The sequence below is a fragment of the Dromaius novaehollandiae genome, chromosome 23 (genome assembly GCF_036370855.1).
Source record: "Dromaius novaehollandiae isolate bDroNov1 chromosome 23, bDroNov1.hap1, whole genome shotgun sequence".
In the NCBI taxonomy this organism is placed as follows: domain Eukaryota; kingdom Metazoa; phylum Chordata; class Aves; order Casuariiformes; family Dromaiidae; genus Dromaius; species Dromaius novaehollandiae.
Window position 1 is genome coordinate 4,373,770 of NC_088120.1, and position 23,454 is coordinate 4,397,223.

The window sequence follows — 23,454 nt, forward strand, 5'->3', positions numbered from 1 at the left end:
CACAAGGCGTGGGGATGGGGGACCCAATTTGGCTGAGAGTCGGGAAGGTGCTGTGTGCCAGGTCCTCATGATGGAGAATGCACAAAGCATCTTGCAGCTGCTTGCTGAGATGCCCTAGAAAGCCAGGACAGGCTGAACAGGCACGGTGTGCAGTGGCCACAGAGACCTCCTGCTCCTCAACCTCGGCAAGGACAGTCCTGGCCGGGAAGGCTGTATGGCACCCTTCATGGTGATGGACTGGGCCGCCCAGCAGGACAAGACTTGGCTGCGTAGCCTGTCAGGCTCAGACACATTTGGGCATCTCTGCTCTGGCCCCATACGGACACTGTGGGGTGAAGGGATGTCTCCTCTGCCAGCCGCTTACCATCCACACTGGGAACTCTGGTTTCGAGTCTGTGCTAGTCCTGTGGGGAAGACCCGAAGGCTTTGGCTGAGGGAGGCGCAAACCAGAGTGGAAATGGTCCTTGAGCAGGACACTGCTGGTTCCCACATCATAGGTTGCTGTTTCAGTTGCTCAGACCTGCAAAGTGGGATCCGGTGTGGGATGGGGCTCACTGACAGCCAAATGTGTCTGTTTTGGCATCTGCCATGTCCTCCCTGGCCTCCTGACTGGCCTGGAGTATGGTTCATGCGTCTCACCCTACAGCACCTGAAGTCCAGAGCAATCCTAGGCACCATGTCCACATCTCTCAGGGCATGCCCCCTTGCCTCTCAGGTCCTGAATTTAGCATCCAGATGTTGCCTCTCCCTCCAGCAGTGAAATCACCTGGTGCTGGTCCATATCCAACCCCTGTGCATCCAGCTCCTTCCCCTAGGCTGGTGGGATCTGTCACCTGAGCTGCGTCACCAGGACTTAGTGACCAAGATGGCATTGATGGCAATGGCTGTAGCAGGAAGTGGGGAAGATGCCAGTGCTGCAATTGTCCCTTCGGGACTTTGGAGCGGAAAGCTGGCTCACAAGGATGGGTGCTGTGGCTGCTCTCTGGACTCATAGCAAGGTGCTCTGGGGATAAGGGCAAAGCAGGTTGGTAGCTAGGGGTGCTCTGCCCGGGACTGATCTTCCCCTGGGGCAGGGAAGACGCTCTGTCTGATGTATTTTCAAAGGGGACATCTAGTGATGGCAGCTGGCTAAAATAAATCTGCTGCCATGGCAACAGAAACACTCCCATTGCAGAACTTCTTAGCAACCAGCTGTTTGGCAGCAGCAGTAACCAGGGCCATGAGGGCAATGCTCGGCCTCTGTGCGCCTGTCATCTCTGCTCAGCTGGCACCCACCTGGGCCTAGAGCCCTGGAGTGGCACCAGGGGCCAGCCTGCACTCAAGTGGGCTATGTTCAACCTTGGCATAAAGGAGCATCCTGATGTGGCCGACCTGTCCTCCACCACCTTGGCCTGCCCCGTGTCCCCTGGCCTGGAGGTGTGCGGGCACTGGCACCCTGCTGCAGTGCCCCGGCTTGCAGAAAGGGCTGAGTCAAGCATCCACATGCAATTCACCCCACGGCACTGACAGGAGCTGGCACCCAGCTGGGGGTCTCCAGCGTGTCCCTGCATTGAGCCATGGCGTTGTGGAGGCTGCCGGACTGGGATCCTCAAGGGGACATCCCTGGCTGAGGGAGATGGGTGCCCTGTCAGGCTATGGGGCAAGCCCTGGGCATGGGGGGCTGCACAGGGGTGTGGGGGCAGGCGCTGTGGTTTGATTTGCGTCAGTTGCTTCTCCTGTTAGTTTGAAAATAACTTGCATAGCTCATGGTCAGGAGGGGGAAGGAGGCACTGAGCCAACTGCAAAACACAGTCTCAGCTGCCAAGTCCACAGGGGCGGTGAGAGGGAACGTCATGCCAGGGCGTGCAGCCCGGGCTGCTCTGCTGGCTCCACAGTGCTGCGAGCGGCTGCACAGGGTCCTCAAGGAGCTGGGCACAGGTAGGGAAGGGGCAGGGATGGCACCTGCTGGTTCTGTGGCAGAGAGAGGCCAGGACCCTCTCTGGGACTAGCATGGTGCCATCCAGGGGATGGGCTTTACCCGGAGATCCATCTAGCCACTACACTGCTCATCCCTGTCCTGAAACCTGCTCTCAAGCCCAGATAGCCCCAGCCAGGCGCCTCTTGGCTCTAGGGCTTGAGATAGAGGCTGGTGAGTCCTGGCTGTGCGTTAGAATCATGATGGCAGGGATTTCCACTTGAACTTTCTCCTCTAGGAGGGGTTGCCCTGGGGCACACCATGACCCAGCACCAGTGAATCACAGAGGGATGTGTTGTATGCACTGTGGAGGTGAGGGCCAGGCAAGCTCTTGCCCCACGTTGGTACTGCTGGGCCCCACGGTGGAGGAGAGGTTCCCAGCTCCGCTCCTGCACACCATAGCATGAGGCTCATCCAGAGCCATCCTGGCTCTATCCTGGCACACTGGCCTCATGGCAGCACAGATCTGCAGAGCAGGGTGGGGCTGGACTCCCTGCCCGATCCCTGCTGACCTCAGCACCTTGCCAAACCCAGACTCTATCCTTGCACGTGGTGCAGAAGAGGGATGTGCAGGGGCTGCAGAGAAAGAGTTTGCAGCCTGGCTCCCTGCCAGCCTGGCAGGTAGGGCCCCTGCATGTCCCTTCCTTCCTGGGCCGTGGGCAGGTTCGAGGCTTGGCGGGCAAGGGTCTGAAGTGGCATGGTGGTAGGCCAACTGGGCACAGTGCCGCTGGCTGTGCTGCTGCTGCTGCTCCTCTGCAGGGCTGGACCCACATCCCTGGCCAGGGGTCACCCGTCAGCATCAGCTGCCCCTCTCCCCCCAACATCGGTGCATGCCTGGGGGGTGATTAGCAGCCTTAATGAGATGCAAGCTGGGCTTTGACTGACAATCTTGCACCAGCCGTGATGCGTGACGAGGCAGGAGATGCTTTGGACAGGCCTGTGCTGACACCCGGGGCTGCCTCCAAGCTGCCGCCAGGCTCCTTGTGTGTCAGCCACCTGCGACGGCGGGCCTGCGACTGACACGGCCCGTCACGCCTCTAATGGGCATTTGGTTCAATTAGCGGCACGTCAGGCCTGCTCTGCTCAGGCGAAGCACTGACCCGAATACGCTCGCCTCCGCTCGGCAGCTACCGGCGAGACCCTCGCTGCGGGACGCCGCCACCGCACGGTGCTGGGGCCGCCCGGGGAGGCAGGCGCCCACGCAGCGGCCCCGGCTGTCCCCGTGCCCCAGCAGTGCCCTTCCCAGGGGCACCGGGCACCCGGAGCGGCCCCCCCGCCCGGCTCCAGGAGCGATTCCCTGGGAAAAGCGGTGCTGTGGAGGGCAGAGCAGGGACAGCCCAGGCTTTGCAAGCAGGGAGCTGTCAGAGACAGGCCTGGGGCACCGGCTGGGGTGCAAAGAGCTGGCGGTGGGGTGCCAGGGACAGCGCGAGGGGCTGCAGACTGCTTATGGGACATTGCAGGGGGCTGGCTAAAGGATGCTGTAGCACGCTGTAGAGGACTGTCCGGGGGCACTGTAGGGTGCTGCAGAGACCTGTCTGTGGGACACTGGGGCACTGCAGAAAGCTGACTGTGGGAAGCTGTGGGACACCACAGAGAGCTGGCTTTGGGGCCCTGTAGAGTGCAGTGCAGAGGGCTGGCTGTGGGACGACAGAAGGCAGTGCAGAGGGCTGGCTGGGGCAAGAGTACCCATGAGGTGCTATGGAGCAATGAAGAGCACAAGCTGCAACTTTGGGTCCCATCTGCATTGCTGAATGCTGTAAAACTCAGGGCTGGGGATCCCAGCTGCTGTGCTGTGAGCTCCAATTAGCCTCGTGCCTGGCGCTGCTGGCGGGGGGCAGCAAATTAATTACGGATGAAATTAGTGCAAGTGAGCCTCTGCTGGACTTCTTGCTGTCTGTCCTTGCTCCAGCTGCCCCCACCACCAGCAAGGAACTGGTTTGGGCATTGCTGGGCAGCAGCAGCCCACCCCATGGGCATCCCTGCCTGGGATGCACCTGGCCCTGCTGGCTGGCGGTTGGGGCTGGTGGTTGGGGCTGGTTCCAGTGAACAGCACATGGCTCAGAGAGGGCAAGCTGTGCTCTCCTGTGGCCTGCCTGGGTGCTGGGAGAGGGTTAACACTGTGCAGAGCTGGCTGTGGATGTCCCAAGAGTGTGGCAGGCAGCTCAAACCCACTCTGTCCCATGCGCAAACACCATCTGGCACAGCAGGCTGCCCAGCCACATGACCAAGCCCTGCACTGGGGCTGCCCTTCCCCTGTAAGGGACTGTGTGCCTCTCCTGTCCCGAGGCAGCCCTGGGGAGGTGGAGAAATTGCTGTGGCTGCTCACACCAGAGAGGCCAGCAGGAATTCATGGCCCTCCTGAGCCTGGTGTGCTGCTGGTGCCAGGTCATATCCCATCCTTGGGGAGCTTGGTGCAAAGCTGGAGAAACCTCGTCATGCGTTAGCCTGGATTTATAGCAGCCTTTCTGCCCTGGCCCTGGTCTTCACTCCTGTGGAGCTTCCTGCCTCCATGTACTACTCCAGGCCTGGAGCTGGTGCCACTGAGGTCTAAAGCGCATTGGAAAGCCTGGTTTTGCCCAGGTGTGCAGCAAGGTGCTCTGTGGAGCCGGCTGATGTGACAGAGCCCTGCACTTGAGTGCTGCAGCCACAGGAGGTGACACTGGTCTTGTCTTGCTCCCTGACTCGGGCATGGCACAGGAAGCAGGCTCCAGGAAGGGCTGCTTTCAGCATTGGCTGTTTGTCCTGGAAGGCTAGTATCAGGAGGTGCCGTGAGCATCTGGGGCACTTCCCATCCCTCTGGCGCGGTACGTGCTGCCGCGGCATGCCAGCTCCCATCTGCTCATCAAGCAGGCGTGGGCTGCGCTCAGGATGTGGTACTTCGGTGCCAGGGCTGGTGGGCTGTGCGCAGCCACTAGCCTTTTTAGGCGGGATGGAGGGGATGGGCCCACGCTGGGGCAGCAGGTGTCATGGTGACACCAGCAGCAGTGAGTTGGGTTGGCCAATCTGTCTGGGCTCCCAGGGGCTGGTGCCAGGAGGCCATGGTGACAGCCATCCCTGAGATAGCTGCACTTAGGTGCCGGTGTACATGGGAAGTGCCATCTCTTGGCTGAAGATGATTTCTTCAGTCCTCTCAGCAAGGATGCCATGGGGCAATGGTTGTCCTGAAGCAGTGCCTCCCAACACCACTAGCTTCTCCATCAGCCCTGCATGGCATCCCCTGGGACGGGGCACAATCGGGGTTGTTAGCAGCCTCTGGCCCTTGGAATATTTCCTCCAATACCTGCAATTTTTGTGTGCAAGAAGTAAATAAGCATCAATTAACCCCTGGAGCCATGCTCATGCTGCTGGAGAGCACTCGGCAGAGCACTCATTAGTGGCCCTGTCACTGTTTCCTCTTGTTAACTAGCATACGAATCTTAGCCAGGTAATGGGCTCATTAGCTGGCCTGACTAGCAGCCAGGCCAGATGTGCAGCCCCCAGCAGGCCCACACCAGCAGCCAGGCCACTTGGCTGTCTGCAAGAGGATCGGGGCTTTCTGGGAACTCACAGGCCCTTCTGCGAGTGCAGCCAAGCTGCCTCTGCCAAGATAAACAGAGGAGCTCTTGGACTGGCTCTGCAAAGCTAACCCCGCATGCTTGCCCCACTGCTACTCACTTGGCAGCCGCAGGGAGTGCTGACCCTGGCCTGATGGGAGAGCCCTGCTGACAGTGGTTCCCATGCACGCTTGGAGCTGTCAGCAGGAATCAGCCTCAGAACTGAGGAAACCAGGTTTTCAAGAGGACACAGCACATCCAGGATGAAACCACTCTGTTGGTGCTCCTTGTGTTTTTGTCCTTCTGCTCAGAAAGATCCCAGGCAATGTGTGGACAGCATGAAAGGGTGGCAGACCAGAGGACAGTGACTGGGACAGCATGTAAGAGCATGGTTTGTGGCAAAGGACAGGGGCAGGTCAGCAGGGTCTGGACACAAGCCAGCTCCCCTGAATTGTCCCTACTCTTGTATTAGGCAAACACTTGCACATGGCTCCAGACAGGTCCCTTGTATGTTTGCTCTCCTGCAGGTCATAGGAGAACAGGTCATGCCTCCTCAGATAGTGGAGAGCTGAGCTGGGGGTGTGGGATAGGGGAAAAGGCCAGAGCTCTGTGTGCTCTGAGCTTGGACCAGACTTCCCAGAGGGGCCCGTTGGATCCCCTGCAGATCAACAGACTGGAGATGGGGATGGGACATGGTTCTGCCTGTTGGAGAGGACCATATAGGTCAGAAAATCTGGGGTCCTGCAGGGTGTGAAACAGCAAGCTGACTTGGCCCAGGCATGGGGTTGGACCTGGGCAGATCTGTCACAGAGCTGTGATCTCCAAAGGATGGAGGATCCAGCCCTTTCCAGGCTCCGGAGCTTGGCAGGGCCATGGCACCCCATGGTCGTTCACACTTGTGGCGCCACCAACATGTCTTATTGCTCAGCTAAATTTGCTTGGTGCCAAATTCTGGCCACCAGCTCTTGTTCATGTCTAACTCCCATCACTGGCTAAGCTGGGCCCAGCACCCAGCTTCCCAGCAGTTCATCCCAGGGCATGCACGTGAGGATGCGCGGGGGCTCTGCTCCCTTTTGCCGCTGGCGAGGGAGCTGGCTTCCCTCCCAGGGCAGGGGACAGGAATGAGCAGTGGGCGGCATCCACCACAAGACAGGGCCTGCCTCACAGCTCACGCATGGCCTGCGGCCCAGCACCTGCCTCCCCACCCTCTCCCCGGCTGCACCAAGTGTGGGGGCCCCTTTGCTCCACGGCTGTCCTAGACCAGGACTTGTGCGATCCTGCTCTCATTTGAATTGCACTTGCCCCCCCACCCCTTACCTCCCGGGGCACAGGGGAGAGGGGCAGGATGTCCAGCCATTGCACCCTGGGAGCCTTGGGCACTCCAAGGAGAGAGGGGCAATCCCTGGGGCATGCAGCTTGGGTCGTACTGGCTGCACGGCAGCCTGGTGACTGCAGGGATGAGCTAGGTAATTGGGATCTAAAACAGTGGCCTCCTCCGAATGATACCGAGCACCCGCAGCTCCCCTGCAGGAGTCCCTGGGGCTCAGCACTGCATCTGGAAACGAGCAGGGCTGGAAGGGCAGATGGCTGGCGGCTGGGCAGGCGGGTGCCAGGCTGACCCTGGGAGTGTTCTGGCAGCCTACGTTTGTGCCCGGCACAGATGCCAGGCTCTGGGGGTCTGAGCTGCCCCCCTCCCAGCCTTACGCTGGCTCCTGCCACCCAACTCTCCCTGCCAGCTCCCAGCAGTGATGCCAGGCACAACCTCGCCAGACAGTGTCTGTCCGGTCAAAAGGACAGGGGGAAAATGCTGGAGTGCAGCGCTGCCAGATGCAAATTGATAGTCAAGTCACTCATCCAAACAATGGGGTCCCGCTAATCCTTTTACAATGGGACTAATTGCTAATCAGACCGATTTCACACTGGCTGTTCCCCTGACAATGAGGCTTCGTGGAGAAGGGCTCCTCAGGGGGTGAGGAGGCTTCATGGGAGCACCACAGCTTGCGCCAGCCCCCCAGGGCCAGGCCCTGCACCAGTGACTGTCTGGGCCAGCCTGCAGCAGACGGGCACCGGGACGGCATTGGGGTCTGCTGCTCTGGGAAGGCCTCCAGCAGCCAACTGCTAGGACCTCCTTCCCCACGGGGCTGGCCCAGGCTCTTTGGGCTCCAATCTCACCCCCCCCCCCCCTTCAACTCTCTTGACTGCCAGGATCTAGCAGTGCCTGAAAGGATGGAGAAGTGTCATGTCACAACAGGAAGCCCTGGCACAGTCTGGATGCGGTCTGAATGCTGAGGATCCCTGACCTCCCTCCTCCCAGTGCAGAGCATGTCAGGGATGTGGTTTGGGGCCATGGAGCTGTGCGGAGCAGTGCCGTGGGGGCAGCATGGATCAGTGGTCAGTGCTCTGTCAGCCAGGCTGTGTGGCCTTGGATGAGGGGCTCTGTGTGAAGGGATGGAGGTGGGATGTTAGCAGCATTTCCCTGTGCTCTGCCACCTCTAAGATCTCATCCCCAGGATCTCCAGCTACTGCGAGTAGGGGTGATGTTAACCATCCCAGTGGTGCACTCACAGGCCTGTGTGATGAGTTGGCAGTTATTTGTATGGCTGTGCTCAGGAGGAGCCAGTCACATGTCTCTACTTGTCCAGGAAGGATGTGCATTGCAACCTCCTGTCTCACCACCTGGGCCTGGGGAGCTCTCCTGTGGGCAGGAACCACAGGCCCAAGGGCGGTGAGGTGAGGGAGGGCATGAATGTGTGGCATCACCCTGGGGCAAGTGGTGCTTAAGCCCAGTGCCAGCTTGGCCGTGTGCTGCCTGCACATATCTTGTGGTGCCATTGGAATGGGTGGATGGGGCAGAGTGGCATGGGGATGGACAGGGAGACAGACATGGTCATCCTTGCTGGCTACAAAGGTCCAGGCTGGTGTGTGAAGTGGTGCAGGGCTGGAGGGCAAAGAGGGGCAGAGAGGTGTTGGAACTGCAGTGGAGCACTGGGCATGGGCAACTGCTTCCCCCTGCACCCTACCCAGCTCTGCCAGAGCCCTGGACATATCCCAGCTAAAGCAGCTGCTGGCCAGGGTTGCTGACAGCCCTAATGGCTCTCTCCCTGTCCCTGATGTCCCACGCACATCACTGCATTGCCAGGGTCTGCCTGGGAGCTGAGCCCCAGTTTTCAGGGTGTACAATCAGGTCTTCCCCTCCCCCCAGCCCATGGCTGGGTGCTGTGGGCCGAGGGTTGCTTGTGGAACTGCTGGAGGGCTGCTGGGGTGGTGGAGAGCAGGGCAAGTGTCTGCCTGCATGGTGCTAATAAGCTCTTGGACCGCCTCTGTGCAGCCGGCTGCCCTGCTGAGGTGCACCCAGAGCAGTGGCCAGCCAAGCGCGTCCGGGTGCTAATGAGGAGAGAGCCAGACTTGCCGCGCCTTGCACTTAATTGCTGCTATCTTTTGGCTCTTAATGAAGCTCTGTTGCTGAAGCTCTGTAGCTCAGGCAATGGCCTCCCCTCCCCTCCTCTCCCTCTGGCAGCCTGACCCCGCCAGCCACCCCCAGCCACCCTTGTCCCCTGCCTGACGCCAGCCTGGCCTTGGCTGCAGCCTGGGTGGTTCTAGGTGCCTGGGTGTCCTGCACTGGAGGGGCTTAAACAGGAGGAAGGCAGTAGCTGAGGAGGAGCTTGGCAATGGGCTGATTGTCATCCCTGTCCAGTCTTGGCATTCCCAAGGGCCGCTGCCTCTAGCAAACCCATTCACCCTCTCCCTGTTGCCCCAGCCAGTGGCTGGTCTGCAGGGTGCTGGCCTGATGCTTGCCCCAGGGCAGGGGCAGTGCAAGGCTGGCAGCTCTTCTTGCCACCTCTGGCTGCTGCTGGCAGAGGGGACACTGTGTCCTCTCCCTGCCTGGGCTGCAAGTCTCTGGGCAAGGGCCTTTCTCTTCCCCTCCCTGCAGTCGGATGGTCTCAGGGCTCTGCAGCTGCAGCCTGGCTCCCCGCACATGGGCTGGACCTGGTCTCCCCCAGCATCCCCACACTGCCTCCACCACGGGGGAGGCTATGACCCCATATCCCACCAGTGAACCAGGCTCCATGCTGAGGGAAGGACCCCCAAACACCCTGCATCTATTTCCATGCCGTGCACGGCATCTCAGTCATGGAGGGCTGCAGCTCGCAGGCTGAGCAGACTGAGGGAGTGCATGTGGCCCAGCACGGGGCCCTCAGCTCTATGGAAAGTCCCCAGTCTTGTATAAGGTGCCCGGGAGAACAGCCACTGCCACGTGGCTCCCTCAGGACATACCTGAGACCCTGTCACCCAGCGAGGATGACAGCCACGCCGGGAGGGTGGCTGTGAGTGCCATATGCTGGTAGCAGCAGCACAGCCACGTGTCCTAAGTACTGGTCCTGCATTACTCATGTGCTGGGAGGTCGTGGGGCACCCCACTCCCTGGGGCAGCAAGGAAAGCCTGGAGCTTTCCTCCCTCTTCTCTGCCAAGTGGGCAGCCCCAGGCATCAGGCAGGTTGGCTGCTGACTGATCTCACCAGCCCGGGCCAGGCCCTAGTCAGGTGTCCCCAGCCCCTAAGTGTCTGTGTGTGGGTGCAAGACAGCATCACTGGGGCTGGGGTGGCCTGTGCATCTGCCCCTGCAGATGTGCTGGCCACTGTGTACCCTGTCTCTGTTCTCTGCCGTTCACACAGAGGCTTAGTTGCATGGTGGGGAGCATGGGTCATGGCATAGCTCAAGAGAGGTCTTCGTAAGGGGGGAATGGAAGGCTCTCCCTTGGCTTGCTCTGGCTGGAGGTGCTGAGAGACAGTGTGGACAGCCAGTGCTGTGGAGAGGGCAACAGGGCAATGCATGTCCCAGCCTATTCCCTGAGCCAACCCCAGTCTGCCCTGTTCCTGGCTGTGCAGCGGGGCCGCACAGGAAGGGGTTAATGGCTAGCCCATACCTGCAGTTGCATTTTAAAGATGTGAAATTAAAGCCCGTAATTTATTCTCCCCACACACGAAGGAGCAATTAGTTCTAAACACGGCTTAATCAGTCAGCGCGAGATTGATTTCTGTAGACTTGGATTTGGTGGCTGCTGGCGAGGAGCCAGCCTGGGAGCAATCTCCAAATAAATGAAGTGCAGAGAAGTAAGCCATTACATAATATGATAGATGAGGCTGGAACTCACTCGCCTCTTCATTAGTATTCCACTGTACGCCGGCAAAGGCACCAAACTTTCTTCCCAGCACCTTGGTTTTCCCGCCTCCTCATCTCTCTGCCCCTCCTGAAGCTCAGCTGGGGCTGAAGCCTGGGCAGAAGAAGCCCACATGCCTCCCTTCAGCAGCCCACGTCCCCTCTCTGCAAAGCCCCTTGTCTTTAGGCAGTGCCAGCACAAGGGTTTCTACACCTTGCAGCTACTCCTCTCTGATCTGCTCTTCCCTGGGCTCTGTGTCTTGCCTTTTCTCTTTGAACACTTGGGAAACTGAGGCACAGAGTCTTAGGACAGCTTCCAATGAGCTACATCAAACCAGTGAGCAAGAGCCAGATGTCCTCACCCGCTTTGGTCATCAGTCCATCAGTCTGAAGACATCACCCCAGCATCGCCTGAGCCCATCACCCCACAGGGTAGTGGGCAAGGTCCCTGGCTGCTGGGTGGTCCCAGGTATGGGGTTGATTCCCACCTGGATACTGGCCTGAGATGGGCTCGGTGATGCATGAGCTGTGGCGAGACCTGGCACAGCTGGGGGAGCCTGCTTTGCCCTCCTCCTGCAGAGGCTGGGGCAGCTCATGCAGTTCCTCACTGAGCTCTCAGCGCGAATGCAGAGGAGCTGGGCGTACTTGCATTGGGAAGGGGCCTCAGGTGCGAGCTTCCTGCCTCCTCCTGTCTTCTTCAAGTAGCTCCCTGCCCCAGCCAGATAGCTGTTCAGAGCTGCAGCAACAACAAAGAGCAAGAGGAGCAGATTATTGCTCTCAATAAGAAAATCCCCTGCAGTGCTGGATGTGGATCCAGAATGCCAGAGGTGTATGGGAAAAGCATTCCCTGGCCAGCCCTTGTGTTGACAATGGGGTTTGCTGCTGGATTTGCAAATCCCTTGTGTGGTGGTATCAGAGCACCTTGGGCAGGGTGCTGCTTGTAGAGAGCTAATTCTCCTCTCAAGAGATAACTGCTAGCCAGGCTGTGGCTGCTGCAAGTGTGCCACTCTCACTGGAGTGTGTTTTTGTGCAAGACTCTCCTTGGATTGCTAGTTTCCAATTGTGCTGCAGGGGTTGAGACCATAGCCTGTTCTCGACCATGGCTCCAGCACTTTGAGTCCCGCATGCCTTCTGTCTGTGTCCCTGAACCTAAACCTATTCGAAGTGCTACAATTTCTGCCACGCAAACTGCAGAAAACCAGTCTCTTTGTTTGGGCCCCTGTCCCCACTTGCTGGGTAGTGCAGGTCTTTCAGGGACAGGATGTCTCTCTCTCGCATAGGGCCGATGCTTTGTTTTGAGCTACTATGGAATCTTCCTCACACTGTGGAAATCATATTTGTTCCTTTCTGGTGATGAGGAAGGAGGGGCAGCTCATGATGCCAGGCAGGGAAAGTGGTTTGGAGCCAGCATGGACTATAGTCCCGAGCGTTGTTACCCACCAGCGTGTGGGTGGGTGAACGGGGGTCCATCTGTCCATGGAGCTGGTGAGAGAGCTGGCCACAGGGGCCTGCGATGGCCTGGCAGTGGGGAAAGCAGACTGAGACCTCTGCAGAAGTGACAGTGTGCTGGGCTGTGCTGGGAGCATCCCAGTGGGCTGCTGTGTGAGGGCCAGGGCTGGGAAGGAGGGAGAAGCCCAAGACGTCCTCATTGACATCCCTGCCTTCAGTGTGGAGCAGGGCCTGACTGCGCCTGCTCTTGCTGCCCCTGGCACCTTTTCACTCCCCAGGCTCCAGCAGGGCCACCCCTGACTCCTGCTAGGGGAGAAAAGCTCCCCACTGCTTCTGCCCATTGTGGGGCTGTTACAGGTCCCCCGGGCATGTAAAGACTCCGCTCACACTCCCCATCATGACCACAATTACGCTAACAGATCCCCTTGCAGATAGATGCAACAAAGGGCCAAGGACCGCTGGTCCTGGAGGTGAAATGTCCGGCAGTGCCATAGGTGAGATCCACCAGCTGAGGCTTTGGAGCCCCAAGAGAGCAAAGCCCCTCTGCCTCAGAAAGCTGTGGCAACCCAGAAGATGGAGCCCAGGTCCTTTATACCACCCTGTGCCCCCTCCAGCCCCACAGGCAGTCCCCACTGTGCCCATGATGCTGGAGTTGATGCTGACCAGCTCTTCTGTGCTTGTTGTCTCTGCAGAACTCCATCCGGCACAACCTCTCCCTGCACACTCGGTTCATCCGTGTGCAGAACGAGGGCACTGGCAAGAGCTCCTGGTGGATGCTGAACCCCGAGGGCGGTAAGACCGGAAAGACGCCCCGCCGGCGGGCAGTCTCAATGGACAACAACAGCAAGTTCCTGCGGATCAAGGGGAAGGCCAGCAAGAAGAAGCAGCTGCAGGTGACACAGGAGCGTGGGGAGGACAGCCCTTCCTCCCAGCAGGCCAAGTGGTCGGAGAGCCCTGCTTCCCATGCCAGTGATGAGTACGACGCCTGGGCGGACTTCCGGACGCGGGCCAACTCCTCAGCCAGCACGCTGAGCGGGCGCCTCTCACCCATCATGTCCAACCATGAGCCAGATGAGTTGGAGGAGGACGATGGTACCCCGTCCTCTCCTCTGATGTACCCCAGTCCCTCCAGCACCATGTCTCCTTCCCTGAATGCCCGTTGCTCTGTGGAGCTGCCCCGGCTGACTGATCTGACTGGCACCATCAGCCTGAATGAGAGCCTCGGGGAGAGCTTGCTGGATGACTTGCAGGATGGCTATAACATGAGCCCTTCGCAGCAGCTCCCTCCGGCTGCCCTGCGGCAACGGAGCTCCAGTTTCACCTTCAACTCCAAGTGCTCCACCATGGGGGCTGCCACCAACACGTACTGTGGGACTATCTACAGCCAGCCGGCCATGAGCCTTATGCGCCGCCTGCCCATGCAGACCATCCAAGAGAACAAGCAAGCCACCTTCTCACCAGTCAGCTCCTACAGGAATGCCTCGCTGCAGGACCTGCTCTCCTCCATCTCCTATGCGCACAAGGAGAGCATGGTCCAGGGGGACCTGCCCCTGCCGCAGGCCAGCCCCATGGTGCCGGCCCGCGGCCACAGACAGAACCCACTCCTGTGTGGGAGTGGGGAGCAGGGCTTGTCCTCCTACCCGGCCCACTCGGCCTCTCTCATGAAGAGCAACACTTTGTACCACCCGTCACCAGCCAGTCACCACCCTGCGGTCAACACCAGTGCCTTAGCTAATCCTGTCAGCCTTATGAGCTTGCCCAGTGACACATGCAGCATGACAGCCATGCCGCACCATGGGCACCTGCATTCCTACGCTAATAACCAAGGGGCACACATGAGCTTGCTGGATTCACTGCAGGGCCCCTACCCAGGGGCTGTCCACCCCCCTGTGTTGGGCCAAGACAGGTTCCCAGCAGACCTGGACCTGGATATGTTCAACGGGAGCTTGGAGTGTGACGTGGAGTCAATTATCCTGAATGACTTTATGGACAGCGATGAGATGGACTTCAACTTTGACTCAGCTCTTCCACCGCAGAACGCGCTCAACATGCCCACACTGCCTGGGGGCCCGCAGCCCACTAATCAGAGCTGGGTGCCTGGGTGATACGTGCCCAGACACTCGCCACCGAGAAGTCACAAGGGGAACATTGAGACTAACTTTTTTTTTTCCTTTCTCTTCTGCCTTTGTTTGTTAAGATGGGCTAGAGCCATCGGTTTAAACTTGAGAGCAACACTAAACACAAACCATAGGGTCAAACATTGATAGAGGCTTAGGGCCTGGCCCCAGCCCCTAGCCAGCCAGACGGGAATGGCTGGGCATACCACAAAGCTAGTGCCCGATCTGCTGGGGTCCGCTGCCCTGCCAGGTCCTTCCACTAGCTCTCGCCAGAGGAAGCAGCGTGAGCAGGCGGGAGAGGCAGCTGAAGTCACGTGCGGTTCCCCAGGGCATGCATGGGGGAGCAGGAAGGAAAAGCCTTTCCAGACAGTTCAAGTGCCCCACTGTGCTGGTGTTGGTTTGATTTCTCCTTGTGTTGGTTGTCCTTGGGCTGGGTGATGGAGCGGTGATGACTGGTAGTGTAGGACCCCCCGCTATGTGGGCACTGCTAGTGCACCCCTGCCTGGAAAGAGATCCTTTTCTCAGAGCCACCTCAGAAAATTGTCTCCAAGTGGAAGTGTCAGGAGCAGCAAACCTGTTTCAGGGCAAGGGACCTCACCACCATCTAGATTATTTTGGGGATCTGAGCTCTGTGGAGCTCAGCTCTCAGGCTCTTCTGCTCGCACACCCAAGCCATGCTCACTGCAGTGGTTTCCTTGTATGGCTCTGGGCAGGTTTTCTTACCAAATAGTGAGAAGCAGGGGTTGGAGATGGCAGGAAGAGTATGAACTCTGCAGCTGTAGCAGTCGGGTCAGCATTTTGGCAGCCAATGCGTGCACCAGCCTATTCCAGTACTAGCCAGTGGCTCTGGATGCTGTGGTCACAGGCGTGTATGTCTGCAGGAAAACAGTAGTACCAGGCACTGCCTGCCCAAAGCACACGTGTACACACTCTGGCGTGTGTCGTACACAACTCTGCCTGCCCTGGCACACACACAGAGACTGTGTGAATGTGGCCCTGCTGGGAGTGACATGCTGCTAGCCTGAATCCCCTGTGCCAGAGGCGGGCCAGGGGACCTCACAGGGTCAGGAAGGGGGGGCATATTTATTTGATTTCATGCACTCTTTTGCCATTGAGTTATTGCATTGGGAGAAAGAGTCCAACTTAGGGAGAGAGGAGAAGAGAGCCTGTGGGCACTGCACGCGCCCATCACAAGTCCCATCTTGGCTCAGCCATGGCTCTGGGTGTTTGGTGCTGAGGCCTTTTACGTAAGCTGGGGGACTGTGATGCTGCTCATCCTTGGGAAGGGTGCCTATGTGTGTGTGTGTGTCAGGGGGGATGTTGTGGCCAGGCCTCTAGAGAGAGCACAGTGTCTGTCCTACCACTCGTGAGCAACCCCAGATTGCTCAGCCAGCGTGACCCACGCTACTTGTCCGAGGATGCAGAGAGGTGCCACAGGGCTCACAGCCACAGTGGGGGCTCCTGGAGGTCATTAACTGTTCCAAGAGCGACTCCAGCCAAGAGCCAGCGTGTCTGTCCCTGAGGGCTCACCACGCTGTACTTGGGCCGACAGGAGAGCTGGTCAGGGCAGAGAGGCCAGAGAGGATGTCGGTAAGAGTGGGCCAGCCCTGCGGGGCTCTGCAGATGCCTTAATTCATCAGTCTGATGAGGGCCAGTGTCTCACAGGGACTTGCATCATGAGTCAAACATAGCCCTGTTTTGTGTTGGGAGCCCAACTCTGCCTCAGGCTGTTCTGCAGGGCAGGGATGAACCAGAGCCCTGGGCTCATGGACCTGTTGCCATCCTGCACAGGTGGGGTGAGGGCTCCCTGCTCTGGAGCAGCCCAGCTGTTGATGAACCAAGGCCTCTGCCCTGATCGTTGGAGTAGGGCACGCAGGCACTCTCATGGGCAGCTGGAGAGGAGATGCATGGGATGGGAGGAGAGGGCTCTGGGAGCTGCTGTTCTATCCTGCTGGGCTTTCTGCACAGCCCATCTTCCTTTTGGGCATCACAGACTTTCTCTTAACCCCCATGATCCTGGATTGCAGCAAAGGTTATTCTGCCAGATTGGCATGTTTCCCTTGCCCATCTCTTCCTTTCCCACTGAAGCACCATCTTGTGTATCGCAGTCCAGGTGCTGGGTCCCACTGAGCCGTAGGGGAAGCACAGTTGCTCAGAGCCGGGGCAGTGTGGGGCCTGCAGGTGGGTACCCCTCACAGTCCTCTCCTGACCCATGGCTGGTATGTGTCTGTGGCAAAGTGTGACAGAGGAGCCCCTGTGCCACTGCTCACCTTCACCCCGGGCACACGGCAGGCATAGTCTCTAAAGACATTCTTACAGGTTAATTATGTTTACATTATTTGATCATGTACAGAATTTAATATATTCTATTATATATAATCTTTCTTGAATGCTTTTTTAAAAAGGATTATTCTTTGGTCAAGATCATTACTGCATTTGTTTTATACACCACCTCTTGTTTCAGGCATATTTAAATCATTGGAAGCCAATTACAATTGCAAGTGGCTGTTTAATACCTGGCACCCCAGCTCTGCACATGGGGTGCAAAGGACGTTAGTGAAGAAAGGTAGGGAGGGCATATGAGGCTGCCGTGGGAGAAAGGGTGTTCTGCCCCCAAACACGGGTGAAAAGGAAGGCGCCCTGACTCTTCCAAGCAGCCGATTTTCAGGCACACATCCAGCAGCACACCAGCATGCAGGGCAGCGTGGGTGAGCTGGGGCTGACCCCGGTGATCAGGTTTTGCAGATGGGTTGATTGGAGGAGCCAGCTTCAGGGCCTCCTTTTCCACCACAGCGTGTCCCCTGCTCTCGGCAGGGCGTTTTTGCTCCTGCTGCTGGCAGGGAGCTGAGCTCTGACACCAAGTTGCTTAGGTGCAGGGACCCTCAAAAGTCCCAGAGAGCCCTTTCGTGTCACAGATATGGACCATTCATTGATGTGGAGGGGAAGCCACACCAGCAGTAAGAGAAAAGCCCCCCTGTCCCATGCCTGCCCTGCTCCTCCCTGCTCAGCTCACCCTGCCCCGCAGTGTGGTGCACCTGGGCATCCACCCCCAGGGCACGTCTTATTGCAAAGGTGTCTTTGTGGTTCGTGACCGTGGGGTTGTCGTGTGTGCGGTGGAGTCTTGTTGGTAAGCGTCGTGTGTACAGTCGTCGTGCAGTGCGAGGGACAGCGGGCAAGGGGAGGCAGGAAGCAGGCACAGACCGGGCAGGCCCAGCTGTTGCCCCCAACAGTGACTGGGACCCCAGCAAGGCGGGTGGGCAGGAGTCAGGGGTGCATGGCTGCAGGGGGAGGTGAGACGGGCTGGCCCCGCAGCTGTGGAGGAGAGCGGACCCAAGGGCTGGGACACACCTGGACTATGGTGCCTGTGCACCCTTGCGAGGCTGCGGTGCAGGGTGAACCGGCATGCAGGGAGCTGTGCCCCAGCCCCATGCCCAGCGCAGGGACGATGGGGCCAAGCTTTGCGCCTGTGGGCCAGGTAGATCTCATGCAATGCCTAGGAGGTGGACGGCTCAGCCATTCCCTCCGCAGCTCTCACCACCCTGCTCCTGGCACTGCTACGAGCACAGAGAAGGGGAAACCAGGGCTTTATTCCACTGTCTTGTGGGGATGGAGCCAGTGGCAGAGGCTCAAGGTTTCATCTCTGGAAACAGCTCCCCAAGCACGGGCCACCTGGTGCCAGCTCGCTCAGCTTTGGCATCCCCACCCTCCATCTCGCCCTCTCCTTCCTGGCCTCCGCCAGCCCCGTCCATCCCTGGCGGCCCCATCTCTGCCCCACAGGACAGCCTTTCAGGGCAGGAAGCACCCGCCTGCTCCTGGCCCTGCTCCCAGCGAGCCTGAGCCCTGCCCGGAGCGAGGAGCCAGTGCTGAGGGGACACTGAAGGGGCCCCACCAGTTTGCTTCATATGGCGGTTTCGGTTTGTTCTTTCCCTCGTATTTATAACTGTACAGACTGGGGGGGAGGGTCTCTGACAGGCGTCATCTCTCACCACACATCTATCGTAGGCAATGGTAACTTTCTTGATTGTGCTATTAGAGTTTGTGTATGTGGCAATGTAAAGAACTGTGTATAGTGCATTGTACAGCATATTTTCATGAATAAAATTGTTTTAAATATTACAAGGTTGGGCTGCTGGCATCAATGCTTGTGTGTGTCTGGGCCAACCTTGGAGGGACAGTGCTGGACCAGAGGGTGAAGCTGGAGGGGTCTGGGGACATCTCCTGAGCCCACTAAGGAGAAGACATGATGTTTGGTCAAACAGAGCTTGCCCTTGCACCAGTGACAGCGGAGCTGTGCATTCAGGCCGGCTGAGCTGTGCTGTGGAGATGTCAGGGTAGCCCTGCTTGGTGGATCCCTTTGTAGGGGACATGGAGAGTGTCCTATGGCTCTGCCAGCCTGGGACGCAGGCAGTGGAAGTGGTCTGGCCCTGACCAGCTCTGCCCAGGAGAGACACTCCCTGTGCCAGAGCCTTTCCAACAAGGTTGTCTTGGGTGTGATGCTGCTGGGGATTTAAAAGGACCCACCATCCCAGTCATAAAACAGCCTGTAAAACAGGAATAGGTACTAAACCCATCACACCCCCCCAAAACTTGTGCCACCCCATGGGAAAAATAGTTTTCTATATTATCTTGACATTTTTATTGCTATTAAATATATTCCACTTACTTTAAACTTTTACTAAAACTTTCTAAGACTGACAGCCTGCATCAGCATCACCCCCAGCCTTGCACTGCCTGGTGCCTGGAAGTCCCCTTTTCAGCAGCTGTTTGAGCTACTTGGACTGAAACTCCCCCTTCCTGTGGCTGAGTTTATTTCCCACCTGGGAAAAATTCCTGAAGCCTCTGAAGTGACTAGAAGATGTGGCTCCTGTTTGGCAGGGATTTAGTGTCTTGAATGCATGGAGGGTTCAGAGGGCACCTACGGGAGAAGGGCAGCAAAATTCCATGGACCACCAACCTGTGCTGTACTGTGAGCTGTATGCCGGGCTGCACAGCTGGATCTCAGTAGGTAGGCAGCTCTTGATAAGGGGAAAGGTGTCCAAGTGACTATGGGGAGATCAGACAAGATGGACGAAGGAAGGTTTAGGAATGTCTTTCTGGGGGTTCAGGGCTTGTGTACAGGGATGTGCCTCTGCTCTAAGACTGTTCTACAGGCATGTGGCCGACATGGCTGGAAAACATTGTCCCATGTGATGGCTAGCATGAGGTCTGTGCAGTGTGGGGGGTGTTGCACCAGATCCCACTTCTACCATTTTCTGAAGTCTCTGCAAGGCCATCTTTTGGCTTGGCTTCTGGCATACAGGTGTGCGGTCCCTTCAGTTGCCCTGAAAAGGGGACTTACCTTTCCAAAGTGGTCCTCAATGCTTATCAAAACAGACTGGCTAAAGTGAAGCACCTGAGGTGCCCTCAGGCCCAGGAAGCAGAATCCTGCCCTGCGGTCAGGCAGTGAGTGGGCCAAGTGGACAGTCCACTCCAGAAACCTCTGAGTCACACGTATCTCTCTCAGCTGTGTGACCAGCCAATCTCTCTGCCTCATCTTGCCTGCTCCTCCAGCAGATTTTCAGGTGCTTTCCCTGAGGCCTCTGCAGGGAAGGCAGGACTCACTGCATGATGTGATGGTCCTGCTCAGGCCCCCTCCATTAGCCCCTGAGCTCCCAGCCCAGGGCAAGACTGAACTTCTCTCTTGATAAGCAGCTAAAACAAAGGTGTGGAAGCTGAGGCAGTCACAGTGCTTCTAAAACCTATTTCAAAATATTCTCACCTTCTCCACACCTGTGCAGTGCTCATGGGGGAAGGGCCTGTTGACTGGAATTTACAGGAGAGTCAGCACACACAGCTAAAATATCTGAATTATATGTCTTGAGCCTATTGTACTTGTAGGCCACATAGCCAAGCACCCCAGTGTCACCAGTTCATCTACTGCCACTAGCCAGTGTTCTAGGTAGGGCATCTTTTTTTTTTTTTTTCCTGCTCTTGTGGATCCAGCACTGTCCCCATGCCACAGCTCAAGCACAGGAATCTTGGTGAAGAGACTTGAGATACACAGTTCTTGCCAACTGATTGACTTTTTTCAGTCAGTGGAAAAGTCATCAGTGTGGCAGAGTGGGAATGTCTCACAGGTCTTCCCAAAGGCCTCTCATACCCCCACAGGCTGGTTCCTAAGGGTCAGTCCTGGACAAAATGGTGAAAGGGGAGGATGGGGTTCCACTACTAAAAATTTTCCCGCAAGAGAATGTGATTAATGTGGAACACAATTACCACAGGCTAGGATGGCTTTATGGAGAATCGGGTTGCAGTTCCTGACACAAAACTGAGCTTGTCTGGCTGAGGCAGCCACGTGGCTCCACATGTGCCTTTCTACCATGTGAGCATGGTATTGTCCACCCTTACAGAGCCCAGCTGGGTGGCATTGGGGCAGGTCCCACCGAGCTGTGACCCAAAGTTTGAGTTCAGGACAGTTGCAAGGCAAAGCACCATCGGCACTGAAAAATCCGTCTGCAGACCGAGAGGAAGGGGAGAGATGCCGGCAGCCAGCCCCCCTTGTGCAGTGGAGCCAGGCACCTTCTGCTGGCACTGCCAACTGTGAGGAGTAAGTGACAGACAAAGCAGGTGCCCGTGGCTCGTGCAAGTGCAGACAACCAGGTTTGTCCCAGAGTTTCCCTTCCCCCAACCAACTAAATCTATCTGAAAAGGAGCTGGTGCAGCTGAAGGTCCACCTGTCACAACAGGCCCATGTGTGCTCGTGCTCTGGCGTTGTGAGTGATGCTGTCATGGGGCATATGGGCCTCCTGAGGACCTGGCACGGCTGTGCTGTGGTGTGTGACGGAGCTGTGTGCACCCCAGGAGCTACTTCAGAGCCAACAAGCCTGCACAGGAGGGATGTAATACCCAGAAGGGCAGTCTGGAAAGGGGGTGTCTCTATGAGGCTGGAGGAGGTTTAATGCAGAAGGACCCTTCTGCCTGTCTGGGAGCGAAGCAGAGGGGTCTTTGGCCTCTGGCTGGGCTTCCTGGGCCTGCCATTTGCCAGGAGATTGTCATGGGACAGGATATGGCATTCACAGTCCAGAGCAGGCAGGAGGAGTGTAAGCAGGGTGTTATCTGGTGAAAGTTACAAGAAACTGGGTGCTTTTCATTGGTTTCCACAGGAATTTGTGCTTCAGCTAAAGCTTCTCATTATTCCTTGTAAGGAAACCCGCAGCATAAAACAAGATCCTCACTGATAGCCTCTGCAAAGGTTACAGGGCTGGCAAGACAGAATGATCACAGAAACCAATCACATATGGGTCCCAGCTTAGTATAGTGTAGGACCAAGGAGCAGAGCCTAAGGTGGTACAAGCAGGTCCATGCCAACAGAGATGCCAGGAAGTGTCTGGGGGCCAGAGCAACTCATCAAGACCTCCCATTGCAAGGCAGTGGTCAGACTGACAGCAAATGGGGCCCAGAGGAACAGGGAACTCCTGCAGCACATGGCGGAGAGATGGACATGGGAGAGCCGCAGTGTGCCTATAGGACCATGTATTGAGTGGAAAGTGAAGCTCTCCCAGAGCACCATTTCTCAGACAGATGGGGGAGATCATGGGCACCAAGATGAGCATGCAAGGACAGCCCAGCCCAGAACAAGCTGCTGGAAACCAACACAAGGCAAATCACAGCTCAAAAGAACCCCCCGCTTTTCCCCTAGTAATAAATGCTGATCACCTTCACAAAGGCAGAGCTGAACTCCCCTCCACTGACAGTTTTGAGTCCAAACTTTCCCATAGTCTTAAGCTTTCCCAGATAACGGGGCCAGGAGGGAAACTGGGTCTGGCATTACTGACAGCCCACATAGGCTGTCTTCTATGCTTATGCTTGGAGAGCTGAGGACTGCTCCATGGCTGGCAGGGGAGTGCTGCAAGACTGTCTGCATGGCTCACAGGGCGAGGGGTGAGCTCAGGCCACGCCTGGGGTGGTTTGCAGGTTACTAGTTCCTCTGGGTTGGCTGTGCCCCATGGGATCCTGCCTCACTGGAGACATGAAACCATCCAGGATGAGTCATGCTGCTAGGACTGGACAAATGACTGCATAAAGTACCACCAACAGCATCCCGGAGGAGGCGTAAGTTTTACTCACATTGTCCCTTACCATGGGCAATATTAGTCCTTTGTCTGCAGCCTGATGCAAAGTGTTCCTGGTTCTGCAAGCCATTCCTTATATCCCCAGCCCTTCAGGGTCACTTCTTATCAGGAGCTCCCACCTCACAGGCAGACACCCAGTTAACTCTGCTGGGACACAGACTATCTGCTCTGCCCAACATATCCCTCCTACTGCTGGTGGGATGTCCTACAGATGAATCCCTCTTGGAGCCCTGCTACACTATTTCTGTTGTGGGCTGGTTTATAGTTTGCCACTGTACAACCAAACCCATGACTTATCCAGTCTGAAATCAACTCACGTGAGCCACTTGGGTTTCATATTTTTATGAGAGAACATCACATGCTGCCCAGGTGACCCATTACTGGTTTCTGTGTCCTCAATGAACCCCTCTACCTCACTGGGTAAACTTGTAATCCTGTTTTTTTTTTTTTCTTTTTTTTTTTTTTTTAAAGAACAGGAAGAAAGACATCAAGTTGGTTTGACAGGATCTGTTTTCCATAAATCCCCGTTGATTGGCATTAATTATATCACCCTCTCTGATTCTTTATTCATTGCATTCCATATCAGCCATTCCATTATTTTGCCTGAGATCAATGTCAGGCTGACAGACTTGTAATTACCCGTGTCGTCCTGTTTCCCCTTTTAAAATATCAGGCCAACCTCCACTGAGAAAACGGGAAAACCAGGGCCCTGGAAATTCCTGTGTGCTCTGCGCCATATTGAAACCCAATGACAGTGGTCCATGACGCTACTCAGACAAGTTTTTGAAACTCTTGGATGATGGTTATCCTCCCTGGAAGATTGCAAGCCCCCAACACAGCGAGTCTTCAGTCAGCTCCTCCTGAGTGGAGACTGGTTCTTTGTTCCCTGTGATCTTCTCCAGCAACTGGCCTTCTTCCAAATGCTCAGAACTGTGTGCTGACAGCTTCTGCCTTCTCTGCACTGACTAACCTTCTCCCAGTGTCGTCTTGTAATGTCAACACTGCTACAAGGAGCCTGGTAGGCTCAGCATTCACATAGCTCACAGTACATGGACAGAACCCTTCTTATGCAAACACAAGTTTCAACCAGATGTGACGGTGGGATCTGATGTTATACCAAGAGGTCAGACAAG

General features: G+C 57.0%; 1 protein-coding gene across 1 annotated transcript in view; it reads left to right on the forward strand.

The window, feature by feature from the left end:
• The window catches only part of FOXO6 (forkhead box O6), a 53,929-nt gene extending 35,600 nt beyond the window's left edge, over positions 1 to 18,329 (forward strand). Inside the window, exon 2 of the mRNA XM_026102504.2 lies at positions 12,786 to 18,329. Within this exon, the coding sequence (XP_025958289.2) occupies positions 12,786 to 14,198 (1,413 nt within the window). The 3' untranslated portion in view covers positions 14,199 to 18,329. The remainder of the gene's footprint in view (positions 1 to 12,785) is intronic.
• Positions 18,330 to 23,454: the final 5,125 nt, after the last annotated feature.